Consider the following 14705-nt stretch of genomic DNA (forward strand, 5'->3'; position numbering starts at 1 on the left):
GAATGCGTTAAATTACCTCCCGAAGAGACAGATGCACAAAAAGCAAGAGCAAAATGTTTCCAAGGAGAAGGATCCAAATAAGGAAAAGGAAGGGAGAGTGGCAGGTGTTGCAAGGACAAACAGGACAGGTAGTGGCTGGCTGCGATGGGAGGTGTGCGTCCGCGGCATGGAAAAGCAGCTGGCACTTAAACCCGAAGCGGCCAGTACATGGAAGAGACCCCAGGGATACTGCTCTCACAAAAGGAACCGCGCAGAGAGCAGGGCCTGGTGAGCACGTGCCAAACATCCCACCATGGGCAGTAACCAGGGCAAATGAAATTGCTCTTCTGTTAAAAGGTAAATTTCCCTGGGCCAATGCCCACCAAACATTTATACAGTATTCAGTTATTTCTGTTTATCAACTTTTTTCCCTCGAGCAAATTGGGTAGGGAAGGAAAAAAGGGAGGGCAGTATTTTGACCCATGTGAATGGTGACCCTAAATTTCAGTTTATACTAATACTGGCATAATTATTAATTTTATGGTCAGGAAATTTCTAAGAGATGAGTTCTGGACAGTTAGAGGAGGAAAGCAGACAGAGAGGAAAACAGATCACACCCATTACCACTGGTGCTCAGTGTCTGAGAGGAGTCATTCACTGAGGGTCCTCTCCTCTGCTTCCAATCACATGGTAAGCCCCAGTCCCATGTGAGCCTGGTAACACGTAAAACCACCTTTAATCTGTTGTGGTCACTCTGGTCTTTGAGTAACAAAATAAAGCACTTGTTTATCCTCAAATGTACATTAGCTCTTTCTTGGCTTAAAAACCTGCTAGTATCTGGCAAACAGTACACTTCTTTTCAAAACCTGATGTTAAGTTTTAAACTTAATAATTGATTTTCCCTGGGCATACTGAACATTTTATATGTATGCGAGAGGTGACTGAAGTTTCACAAGTCCACATGCCTGAACGATCCACACAGACACCAGAATCCTATCCAATGCTGACATCCTCAATGCTCACAAAAACAATTAACACTCTCCTACCCTACCTCCTGGCTCCCAACATCCCAGAAATGACCAGAATTTGCCTCACTTAGAGTCAGCTGAGGCCTGTCTGGCCTTCTCTATCTAGAGTCTGAAAGAAGCAGTATGAGTAAGAGGGAAGAAAGAACATACAAAGCAGGCAGAGAGAAACTGTGGAGGGCTTATTGCCATTACCGGGTGGAACATGGAGCTCAATTTATCACAAAAACTATTAAAAAAGAAAAGTTAGGTATTTGAAAAACCATTCATCCTCTCTGAGCTCTGGCTTCCTTTAAAAAGAATTTGGATTTTAACAGCTCTACAATCCCTGCTAGCAATAAAATCTCATGAAGGGTAAAATAGGGTTTTATTTTATTTACTTATTTTTTAAAGATTTTATTTATTTATTTGACAGAGAGAGATCACAAGTAGGCAGAGAGGCAGGCAGAGAGAGAGAGAGAGGAGGAAGCAGGCTCCCTGCTGAGCAGAGAGCCCGATGCGGAACTCGATCCCAGGACCCTGAGATCATGACCTGAGTCGAAGGCAGAAGCTTAACCCACTGAGCCACCCAGGCGCCCTAAAATAGGGTTTTAATTGGGTGGATCTGGAAATCAAATCACCACGGAAGAATGTTTTCCAAAGTTTTCTGAATCCAAACTGTAAGCATGTAGACCCCATTTGAACAATTCATTCCCTAAGTAAGGAAAATTGTAAGTCTGTCAAAGACAGTTCATGCTCCCTGTTCCACTTATTTTTTGAAAAGCTGTTTCAAGTAACAACAACAACAAAAATAATGCAATAAATAAATAAATAAATAAATAAATAAATAGCAAAGAAACCGCAAAAATAATACTTACCTTTGCATCATCTATGTCAAAAACATCACACCAAGGAGATTTAACACCTTTAATTGCCAGGTCAAATGAACAGGTAAAAAAAGCTACCTGAATTAAATCTGGGGGGAAAAAAAGAAAGGTAGAATCTGTGAGTCACTCTTCTCCATAATCTTCCAGAGGCTAAATAGCTACAGAATGCCACATGCGGCACAGTACAAGGACCTGGGTAGGTTCAGCATAGAGAAAAAGATGATTCGGCCTTTTCCTGATTATCAGATTATCGAAGAATGAAGACCCACTCTGTACCACCCAAACAGGCAGAACTAGAACTGTCAGGAAGAAACCACGAGGAGGTAGAAATTTCAGTCCAATGAAACTAAAACATTTACCTGGTATCTACAAGTTACCATTTTTTCTGGTTTTAAAGTAATGTGTTTGTTAAGAGCATGTTTGCCTACCAAATCCAACAGAGTTTAACCCATCTTGAAAATGAGGAATAACAAACTACCTCTGCTGAACCGCACTCTTAAGGACACAACGCTTAACGTTCTGTGAGGCAGGAGTACAGAGAGGATGATGCAAAAATGGACGAGGACTGCAAAAGGTGGAGAGAGGGCAGAGTAAATGGGAGGTCAGGAGGGAGGGAAAACCAAGGGTCAAGAAGGAAAGAGTCGAAGAGGGGAAAGTCGCACACGGGAGAGAGAGAGCATGCTAATGGCACCCGTCTTTCAGTTTTCGTTGCTCAGTGAGGTGGCAGATGTCAGGTTAAGTTACCTGGATTTTTACACTGAGAATGAACAGATTATATGACCGTTAAATAGCCCTGGGTTTTGAAGGGAAGGGTGGGGCACCAAGTCCCTGGCTATAAGAGGTGGCTGTGCTGTCTGGTCACAGGCACGGGGCCGCTGCTCGATGCTACATAGCGAACGGGAGCCACTGTGGGGCTGCCCTGCGCTTTGCTTTTTAACTTCAGTGTCTCTCCTCGTTCCCAAGGAACCAGGTTTGAGTTTAAAGAACTTCCCCTAAGGCAGTATATAGTACAAAAAGAATATCTAATTGAGAACACACGCAAAAGGCATTTACAAACTTTGATTGAATAGACAAAAGGGTTAATAATCCTAATACCTAATATAATGTAGTAACTTCTAAGGGCCATCGATGTTTGATGAAAAGAACCTGTCTTACAAAGTTCTAGTTCTGAGACTATGAAAGTCGATCCTAATGGTCTGTTCTTTAACTGGAAGAAAGTTATCGGAAAAATTTCACCAAAAAAACACTTGAGAAAACAACAGGCTATGAGACCTAACTCTGCCACTAATCATCCTGAGCAAGGGGTTCCAGTCTCTCAGTCTCAATCATCCCACCTGCAAAATAGGTGTGAATTCTTCACGAGGTGTTACAAAGACCATGCTGACTTCCTGGCCGGTCTTTTGGAACCTCAAAGGTATTTCAGATAGATCGGAGATTTAAACATTAAAAACTAAAGTAAAATAAAGGAAGGCATAGGAAAATATAGTAATCTTGGGGTAAGAGAGTATTCTTAGGCAAAATACAACATCGAACAGCCACGATGGAAAGACAGAGACATGGCTATGTAACAGACAAAAAGGGTTCAGTCAAAGGCACCATAAACTTAAAAAGTGAGCAATAAGTGAAGAGAACCTGTTACATACAGGTTCATACATACATAGAGAACATATAATAGGCAAAGGATTTATCCTTTAGTCAAGCAAAATTAAAGGATATATAATTAATAAATCTGTAACACATAAAGGGTCTCTAAGAACAAGAAAAACAAAAATAATCTGATAGAAATGGACAAGATAAGGAAGAGGCAAACCCCAGAAGGAATGCAAGTAGCTAGCAGACCCAGGAAGACATGCTCATCTTCACAAGTGATCAAAGAAATACAAATTAAAGCCAGATACCATTTTTCATTAATCAAACTGGCAAAAATCAAAACGATTAACAACAGCTACTGTTGGATAAGGGGGAGATCTCATATATTGTTGACATAATTTCTACACTTTCAGAGAGCAATCTGGAAGTATGTGTCAAGGTGTAAAATATTCATTGTCCTGGGCGCCTGGGTGGCTCAGTGGGATAAGCCTCTGCCTTCGGCTCGGGTCATGATCTCAGGGTCCTGGGATCGAGCCCCGCATCGGGCTCTCTGCTCAGCAGGGAGCCTGCTTCCTCCTCTCTTTCTCTCTGCCTGCCTCTCTGCCTACTTGTGATCTCTGTCTGTCAAATAAATAAATAAAAATCTTAAAAAAAAATAAAATAAAAATAAAATATTCATTGTCCTAAACCCAACAATTCCACCTCCAGTTATTCACTTTATAAATTCTCTAGGGCAAAAACCAGATTATAAAAATGTTTACTGCAGCATCATTTGAAAGGGTGAAAAACTAAGAAAAATCTCAATAGGAAAATGATTTCCTACAAAAAAAAGTGCACTGTATTAGGTCCAGTCCCCTTCACCAGTAAAATCTGATGGGTTAAATAAGTTTTTAACTATCATTGACCTAGAATCTGAATCATATATCCTATGAAATCACACAGAATTTGAAAAAACGAGAGAGATCTACATAAGACAGATACACTGCTAAGTAAAAAGGAGTTACAGTAAATACATATGTTATCACCCCTGTATGTTAAAAACAAAAGGATTTAAATAGCTACAGTAGTTTTGAGCCATTACTCTGCTAGGCACTGTACTATTGCTCCGCATTAATTAATTTCACATAATCCTTGAATAATCCTAAAGGAAAGGTACAGTTCCTATACCCACCTTACAGAAAAAGAAACTATGGTCTAGAGCTAATAATGAACTTGTAAAGACCACAGAGTGAGTTGACAGTAAAACAGAGTCAAAATTCCAATACAACAGTCCAATTCCAGAACCCATGGTTTTAACCACTATGCTAATGTTGCCTCCAAAAAGAAGTTGCTCTCAGTCACATCATCAGTAAAACACAAATAATCTGAGACTAAAAACTATTTTTTAAAAAATCTCCAACAGTCTAACCCCCTACTAACCGAAGGCATAGCTAGATACTGGTATAGTTACATAAACGAATTCAGTACATAAAGTTAAAATGTAAGACTAAAATCACACACACACATTAAATAAAGAATAAAAAGTTGAGGGACGCCTGGGTGGCTCAGCTGGTTAAGCGTCTGCCTTCGGCTCAGGTCATGATCTCAGGGTCCTAGGATCGAGCCCGATGCTGAGCTCCCCACTCCACAGGGACTGCGCTGCTCCCTCTGCCCTTCCTCCTGCTCATGCGCTGTCTCTCTTTGTCTCGGTCTCTCTCAAATAAATAAATAAATAAAATCTTTTAAAGTAATTTTAAGAATAGAAAATAAGTTGAATTAAAATCAAATTTCAGACTGAAATCATAGTTCAATACCATTCATGTAAGTTTTAAAACCTGCAAAAAAAGTACCATTTATGTACAGAAACATAAAAACTGGCATGGGGTGATTTAAATGCTCAATTCATGATGACTACCGCTGGGAAGAAAAGAAGAGAAATAAACTTCCAGAGAGGGACTGATGGACTTCAATTCCCTAAAGAAACTAACTGCAGCATGCTGAAATTTGATAAAACTGAGTTGTGGGTATATCGACATTCATTCATTGTATCAGCCTTTATTATCATCTATAGGCTTAAATTACTTGCCTCTAAAATCATTTTTTAAATTTTTATTTTTACATAATCTCCACATCCAACGTGGACTCATAGCACTGAGATCAAGAGTCACATATCCTATCAATTGAGCTAGCCAGGTGCCCCTAAAATAAATAAATTTTAAAGCTCTGGAGGTGACCACAATATTTAGCCACTTTGGGGAAAGAAAAAAATTCAATTTTAAATGCTAGTACAGGCATCTTCATTTTTTTGATGCTTATAAAGCATTCAGGCTCCGTGATTCTAGTCTATTATTTTCCCAACTTCTAGCCTTTTGGAAGTTTATTCACAATATAAGAAATCCCCAATCTTTGTATGCTGTCGACATTTGCTATATGAATTATGAATTCTTAGAAATCAGAGAAAAATCCCATTATTTTTTCTTTGTTTCCTATTGGCAGGTGCACATGTCCCCTGGCTTTCCACCTACTTCCCCAACATAATTTTTTAAATTTATTTTTATTAACATATAATGTATTATTTGCCCCAAGGGTACAGGTCTGTGACTCATCAGTCTTACACATTTCACAGCACTCACCATAGCACATAACCTCCCAATGTCCATAACCCAACCACCCTCTCCCTGCCCTCCCTCCCCTCAACAACCCTCAGTTTGTTTTGTGAGATTAAGAGTCTCTTACAGTTTGTCTCCCTCCTGATCCCACCTTGTTTCATTTTTCCCTTCCCTGCCCCCCACAATCCCCTGCCGCCTCTCAAATTCCTCATATCAGAGAGATCATATAACTGTCTTTCTCTGATTGACTTACTTCGCCAGCATAATACTCTCTAGTTCCATCCACGTCCTTGCAAATGGCAAGATTTCATTTTTTAAAAATATTTTATTTATTTTATTTGACAGCGATCACAAGTAAACAGAGAGGCAGGCGGGGGGGGGGGGGGGAGCAGGCTCCCCGCTGAGCAGAGACTGATGCGGGGCTCGATCCCAGGACTCTGAGATCATGACCTGAGCCGAAGGCAGAGGCTTAACCCACTGAGCCACCCAGGCACCCCAAGATTTCATTTCTTTAGATGGCTGCATAGTATTCCATTATATATATACACCACGTCTTCTTTATCCATTCATCTGTTGATGGACATCTAGGTTCTTTCCATAGTTTGGCTATTGTAGACATTGCTTTCTCCAGCATAATTATTAACAGTGCCCCCCTGCACCCCTCGGTGTACAAGGCTGCATGACAAATTGCAACAGGCAGACTATCTACTGCAACACCTTTTGACAGACACAAATGTGCATTCTTTTTAGCATCTTTAGGCTTAAAGGCCTCAAAGAAAATGCCACACTACTTTGCCTTTTTTACTTTCTAATATCCCTCCTCAAAACATAAACACATACACACTTCTGAACAGCTTCAACAGCTAAAGAATTTTATATAATTTTCCACTTTTATCATTTCAAGGAAATAATTTTTTAAAATGTAATTTATATAAATAATGCTTAAGTCAAAGCTTTATATACCTCTGTCCCCCCAAAATTCCAGGATATAGCAAAAATTGTGTACATTCATTTACATAAAGCTCAAAGAAGTATATGAATCTCAAAACAGTAAACATGATATGTACCATTTTCTTGACAAGAGTGTATTATTTTCTTAATGTAAAATCAATCGTGGGCCTTTAAAAGGAATTATGTTATGCTTCCATATTTTTTCATTTTCGGAGTTTGAGAACCATTTAAAATTATTTCAGAGTTCAAATGAAAGATAATGGGCACATTACCTGCATTTAAATTGCTAACTGGCACCTGCAAAGTAGCTGCAACCTTTTTTAAAATGTTCTGCATTTCTGGTCCAGTTTTGAAGGCTTCTACATGATAAAGAGCTGTAGTATTCTTTTCCACTTCAGTTAAAAACTTCTCACAATGATCAAAGAATCTCATTAATTTATCATTAATTCTTGGAGGTCCACACTCCATGTCTGAAACAGAAAAAAAAATTTTGTTTATACATATACCAACATAAATGATAATCTCAAATTACTAAAAATTTTGTTTCAAGTGTGAAAAAACACTAAAAACCTGTTTATTTATTGGCATGTCTTTAGCGCACAACGATCAAGAGAGACAGGGCAAAATTATTCCCCATTTGTAATGGCGGTAATTCAAGAAAGTATATCCTAGAAAAGACTAAAGAAACAGGGAATCAGAGATAAAATGTTACTGCATTACTATACGGTGAAAAAAAAAAAGGTGGCTGAAATAAATATTTTCTGAAAGAAAACAAAAATAATCAGACAGGAAAAGCCTAATAAGTGCAGAAATGCGTTTGTAAGTACTACTTCTGTCAGGCACAGAAAACTTGGAGAAAGCAAACTGAAAACTAGCAATGTTCCTAACTACAATGTTGAGAGACTAATTCAGCAGATCAAATCTGTTTTTCTCCTCTAAGCCAAAGCCTACATAGTGTATTTTCTGTATGAACTTTCCCAACACCGTGTTACTTCACAAAAGAGTGCTTTGGACAAAAACTACTGACAACAGCACAAAACATCCTTTCAGGTCCTCTGTATTTCATCGTGCTTGGTGCTTTTGGTTTATTTTATAACTAAAACTCCCAGATGTTTTCCGTTTAGAATCCCTAAGTTCCATTATTTTCCCAATTTGGCAGCAAATATGTGTTATAAAAGCATCTGCAATCATGCCTCAACTACTGGGGGGGGGTGCCTGTTTTTTGTCATAATTCAAAGCACATCGATTTCAATCATCATTTCTCCAATAATTTACTATGAAAAGAACACAAAGAATACCACTACTCTCCACAAAATGAGAAAATCAAATCAGTCATACCGTTTTGCTCTGGATGTGAGTCTGAAAAAACATATTTATGTGTACGTTGCATGTTTAATTCAGGATCTCCTGAAATGGATAATTCTACCCGATGTCACTGCCAACTGGATTATAGTTGGTAAAACATCCTGACTTGGAAAATAAGTGACCTTTGTCCTATTTTTCTGTGGCCTCAAAATACAACTTCCCAAGTGGATCTGGATTCTTTGTCCTTGCTATTAACTCATTCCTGCTGTTCTTTAAACAGAAACAAAGGTATTGTCCTATTGCTATAATACAAAATCTAATTCAGTGGACTCCCCTGAAAACCCAGATGTACACAACAGGCAACTTACTCTCTCTCCTTCTCCATATATATATATATATATATATATATATATATACACACACACACACACACACACACACACACTACAGAGATCATAATGAAGTAGCTAGGCAAGGGGTTCAATCTCTAAGACTTCATTCCAGGAGGGCCAGTAGCCCCTTTTCGGTATACACTATATACACTGTGCCAGAGCGAAATATATTCTGCTTTGCATGTTTACTGAATTTAACAGATTTGTGGGGGGAATTTCTACTATATTAATCACTAAAAAGCACAATTCAACAACTGAGTAAACAAGTCAGCCAAGACAACTACCCACATAGCAGCAACATAACACACCATCAGAAGAATGACTTCTTGGAGATGGCTGAACTGTGTTAAAAGAAAATGCTACTGGAAAAATGACAAACTAGTCTAATTTATTTTTCACTTGGGTTTAAAGCTAAACAGTCTCATGTCATCTCTGACCTAAAAACTGGCCAACAAAATACTAACCCTTGCTCATCCCTCCAGCACAAACATGTTATATGCTTTCATCCTTACTCCTAGTTACAGGACGAATGGACTATAGTGTATACGGGTTAAGAGACCAAGCTCCAAATCAGATTTCCTGGGTCCATACCTAGGCATGCAAAAACAGGCAGACTAGTGTTTCTGTGGCTCAATTCCCTCATCTGTTAGGTAGAGGGAAAATAGAGGGCTTTTGTAAGGATTAGTGAAATAAATGCCAGGCATGCCTGGCACAAAGCCATAAAGCAGGCCTTAAGTATCGGTTATTATTAGTATCTGTGACAACTAAACTTTTTTGGGGAGGGCTGGCACGGATTCCAGGCCTGACTCTGGTCCTCAGATGAACCAAGGACAATGAACAAGGCATTCTTGGGCTCAGCTTCTTCACCTGTGGAATACCAGGGAATACCAGGGCCCCACGAGATGATCTCTCCAGTTCCGCAAAAGTAATGGGATAAATCAGACAAGTACTGACAATGACCCTGAACCACAGCGACAGGGAGGGTAAGTCTACAGTATATACAAGATCAAAACAGAGGGAAAAAAGCACAGCAGTCAAGAGAGCTTGAGAGTCGCTTCCTAATATGGGATGTGGGTCCAGAACCAATGTAATTAAAAAAAGAAAGAAAGAAAAGAAAAGAATCGGTAACGAAAAAAACCCAAATAGTTTTCAGAAACAAAGCTCGAGGAAGGAAAGTGCTGGCACTAGCTGCCAGGAAGGGAGGAAAGGCAGGGCTGGTGCTCGGAGAAGGGGCAATTCTGTCTGGGAACGGGACACGAAGAACCGCGCCCGGCCGTCTCCTCTCCGGTCCCGTCCGCCGACGCCCGCTAGCGCGTCCAGCCCCAGAAAGTTGTGCACGCATCCCTGATGAACGGACAGATGAATATGCGTGGGGACAAGGGAGACAGACAACCCAGCCCTGAACACGCGACACGAGATGGGCACCCGGGGCATGGGGACGGAGGGAGCGAGGGGACACCGAGCCAGCGCACCCTGCCCCCGGCGGCCCCAGGCTGTCACCTGCGACGTCGGGCGGCGGCAGGCCGGGGTGGTAGTGCTGCCACAGCCCCTGCAGGAAGGCGGCGCCGCTGTCCACGCAGCGGTGCTTGGAGCTGGTGACCAGCTGCAGGCGGCCGTAGTTCTCGAGGCTAAACAGAGCCGGGAAGAGGGAGGCTAGGCGCAGCGCCAGCTGTCGCATGTCCTGCCGCCCCTTCTCCACCAGCTGCCCGTCCATCCAGTCCGCGTACCACAGCGGCCAGTCGGCCAGCGCGGCGCCCAGGTCGCGGCCGCCCGCGGAGCCAGCGCGCCCGTCGCCCGGCCCGCGGGCCTGCAGCAGCCCGTGCAGCTGCCGCAGCTTGCGGATCTGCTTGGCCGTAGGGTAGCGGGTGCCGTGGCGGATGAGGGCCACCAGCTGCACGGGGGTGCAGGTGTCCTCCAGCAGTTCGGGGTCCCTCCGCGGCGCCTCGGGGTCCGGCAGCAGCCCGGGGTTGGCATCCTCGTAGCGGGTCTTGGTACCGAAGTAGTGGCTGAGCGCCGAAACCGCGGGGTCCTCCGGCTCCAGGAGGGAGCAGCGCGAGAGCGACGAGAGCAGCGCCACAGCCAGGGCAGCGACCGGCGCCACCGAGACCTTGATGAAGCGCTGCGGCCCGCGGAGCATGGTGCGGCGCGGCCCGCGGAGGGCGACGTACCCGCCGGGACAGCGATTTCCGGTTCCGGCGGGCAGGAGGCGGGCCCGGACTGTGCTTCCGGCTGGGTCTGGGCCCCCAGGATTCGCTGCGCGGCGCGGCGAGATGCGGGCGAGATGCGGGTGTTCGTACCGGGAACGCTGGGGCGCGCGGGGACTCCTGCCTGCGGCTCCGGTGGCACCGGCGCAGAACGCCGGGGAGCTTCGGAGACCTGCGGCTGAAGCGGAGCTGGCGTCGGCTGGGTCTCTCGAATGGGCGAGCTTCCTTGCGGCGGGCGCCTCCGGGACTGACTCAGCCACTGCCCCGATCTTTGAAATGCCCTGGGGCGGGACTGAGCCCGCGTGTCCGAGGCGGGCCACACAGGACACTCTGTAACGCCCTTTCCACCTGCGGGGCGGAAAACGTGCTCTCTGAACCACCCTGCGGGCGCCTGAGGCTGTTGTTCACAGAGCAGATCCCCGGCCTCTGCCCCAGCCTGCCTCCCGAGGTCCAAACCTGTTCTCTGGTTGGAGTTTGAACAGAGCGTCCAGCCGGGCCGGCCACAACCGGAGAAAGGCTCTGTTCTCCAGGAAATCCGGTTCCCGAGCCTTTGGTAGTGTCTGGGCCTGGGCCAGTGGAGCTGCGCGCAGCGACACAGCACCGCAGGAGGACTGTGCGTGTTGGCATCAGGGGCTTTCAGAGTAGGGACAGCACAGCCCTGATCCCTTGGCATGTTGACTCATAGCCCGTGATCGGTGCATTATTAAATGTGAGCCAATCTGCTCTGTGGAGCAAACCTGCTCTCTGCTTACCATCCCTCCAAGCTGAAACTGCTCCCGTGTAATTACAGACTCAGATCAACAGCTACGTGTTTTCATAGATGGATGCTCAGACTCTTTGATCCAAGGAAAAAAGTATCACAAATCTGAACAATGCCTTGGTTTCTCCGCTTGAGCACAATTTTGTATGCTTGTTGGGAAAAGAATCAAGATTAAAGAAGTCATGTGGTGATCCAAATTCAAGGCAGTGTGGATCCTGTCTTTGTAATGGGGTTTTTTCCTTCAAAGACACCACTAAATTGCTCTTGGTAAGCCAATCTTTGGCTTAACTACTTTTCTCCTTGTTGAGGTGCCTCCGGTTCAGAGAGGTGTACTTCTAAATGTTAAACGATGAACAAAATGGTGTAAAATCAGGAATAGATTCCAACTTGGCCACTGCAGATTTTAAGTCTGTAGCAGGAAGCCGTTTTCCCATTGACATGTTCTTTTTTTGATATTCCACTTTATAGAATGTCTGAATATTCACGGGTCAGTGATATTTTCACAGAACTTCGCTCAAATTAATATTTGGTAAACATGTACCTTTTCTTTATGGACTTCCTAACCCCTACTTTTTTTTTTTTTTTAAAGATTTTATTTATTTATTTGACAGAGAGAGATCACAAGTAGAGAGGCAGGCAGAGAGAGAGGAGGAAGCAGGCTCCCTGCTGAGCAGAGAGCCCGATGTGGGGCTCGATCCCAGGACCCTAATACCATGACCTGAGCTGAAGGCAGAGGCTTTAACTCACTGAGCCACCCAGGCACCCCCCTACCCCCCACTTTTTATCGGCTGAAATGCCTGATAAATTTTCTAAGTGCATTAAGCAAGCATGTGTGCCAGTCGTGTGTCATTGTATTTTGCTTAATATATGTGCCTAATAATGATCACCTCTCATGCTTGATCTTTTGTATCCTCAGGAGCTACCAAGTCTTCCCAAAGGCACTATCCTTCCTAATGAAGTAATCTTTAGACACCCTGTCTACCTACTTACAATATCAATGGCACGCATTGCTGTACACTAAATTTGCCCTCACCTTGATTTTTTTTCCTTCCTTTCATTCCTCATCTGTTACTGTTACGCTTTTTAGATGTTTATTAAGTCAGCTCCAATCATTTTGTTGTTATGGCCAAGATGACAGATGATAAAGCAGGCAATGCCTTCATGTTTTTCACTAGGAAAAAGCCAGAGGTAGTATCAAAGTATAAGCCTTGGATCCAGACGCAAACTCTGCCAGTCATTAACTGAGTGACCTTCAGAAGTAACAAGTTCTCTGAGGCTTAGTTTCCTTATTTGAAAATTATGAATATTAGAACCTACATTGTGGAATTATTGTAAGAATCAGATGACATTTAAAATTCGTATAATAGGCTGCTTTAAAATTCGTATTATTGTCAGTAATTTCCAGTAACATTATAGGTGATTTCTATGCTAAGATACATAGCTCTCTAGCAACTACTGTATAAATACTGTATAACACTGTATAAACTTCCACTGAACATTAAAATATTTATATATTACACTTTTTATTTCCAATATATACTACAATTCCAATATTTATATTCCACTGAATGCAAATACTGTATAACTCTGTATAAACTTCCATTGAACATTAACTTTCACAAGCAAGATATGCATCAAAGGTCATTTCATAACTTTTCTAATAATAAAAATCTACTCATCTTCCTTAAAATGGGTTTCTCACTCTTAAAGTAGTGACTACCTTTGAGAAGTTTTAAGTAGGCAGCAGGCCCTGCTTATCTTTTCGTTTCCAGGCCAAGTCTTCATTCTCTGGCCAGTCTGTAAATTGGGGGCCTTTTGAGATAGTTGCCCACCTTGTCCAAGCAGCTAGTACCCAGGAGTTTGCATGTATAAAACATGATTGCCCCTTGATAAAGACCTTGGATGGATCACTTACTCTCATGGGAGGCTGCGAGCATGATAGCAATGTATTTGACAAATCTGCCACAAAATAAGAGGTAGAATGGAAAACTAATGGTTCAGATTCCTTGAAGAGATGAGAGCATAGAACTAAGAGCACAGAGAATTTGATTTGGACCAGAACAAGAGGAGACCTTGTTTTTCTGAGATGGATTTCAAGCTTGATGGCCTCAGGTTCCTCAATGATGTAGGAGGCAAGATAGTCTGAAGAGATGGGAGAATAGGACTTAGGAGTGTAGAGATGGATTGGATTTAGAACTGAGAAAAATGGGAAAGAACTTGCAACTAAGAAGAATGGGAAGCAAGTAAAAAGTTGGTTGGTGGGGCCCCTGGGTGGCTCAGAGGTTAAGCCTCTGCCTTCAGCTCAGGTCATGATCCCAGGGTGCTGGGATCGAGTCCCACATCAAGCTCTCTACTCAGCAGGGAGCCTGCTTCCCTCTCTCTGCCTGCCTCTCTGCCTACTTGTGATCGATCTCTCTCTCTCTCTCTCTCTGTCAAATAAATAAATAAAAATCTTTTAAAAAAATAAAAACGTTGTTTGGTCAGCCCTGGATATCCAACAGAGAATGAAAGACTTGAATTGCCAGTGGTTGTACAAATTTATCCAGAAGTGAACATTATCTGCTGTGTCCTTCTTAGTGGAAAAGAAAAAAGTTGAATTCTATTGTTCTATATTATTCTAATTGGTCTTAAGTAGAACTTTTCTAATCTACTATATTACAGAATATGGTGTTTTTGCAGATTATTTATTCATAGGATTTCTGAAATAGTTTTTCCATTCTAAAGAGTGTATGGTGTCAAATACAACATTTTAAATTACAGACATCTGTGACTTTTTTTTTAAAGGTTACTAAAGAAGAGGCTTTCTGGTGAAGAAACAAAAAAGAAGGGAAAAGGCTAAATGCTTTGGGGGATAGGGCAGGCTATCTATGTAAGCATAGAAACTACTGATTAAAAACATAGTTTCTGAAACCAGACTCTGGTTCTCAAATTCTAGCTTTCGCTTGATATCTATGAGGTCTTGAGCAAGTTAAACTGTTGCTTCAATTTGTTTTCTTCTATAAATTGGGCATGATATCTATGTTATGTGGTTGTTGATAGGATTAA

General features: G+C 42.5%; 1 protein-coding gene across 1 annotated transcript in view; it reads right to left on the reverse strand.

Annotated features, from left to right (window-relative positions):
- MINPP1 (multiple inositol-polyphosphate phosphatase 1) overlaps window positions 1-14317 on the reverse strand; it is a 47508-nt gene extending 33191 nt beyond the window's left edge. Inside the window, exons 1-3 of the mRNA XM_082720952.1 lie at window positions 10197-14317; window positions 7272-7469; window positions 1862-1959 (exon numbers count right to left, since the gene is read on the reverse strand). Coding sequence (XP_082577078.1) covers window positions 1862-1959; window positions 7272-7469; window positions 10197-10833 — 933 coding nt within the window. The 5' untranslated portion in view covers window positions 10834-14317. The remainder of the gene's footprint in view (window positions 1-1861; window positions 1960-7271; window positions 7470-10196) is intronic.
- Between the last annotated feature and the right edge of the window lie 388 nt (window positions 14318-14705).

The sequence above is a fragment of the Mustela nivalis genome, assembly GCF_964662115.1.
Source record: "Mustela nivalis genome assembly, chromosome: 2".
NCBI lineage: Eukaryota > Metazoa > Chordata > Mammalia > Carnivora > Mustelidae > Mustela > Mustela nivalis.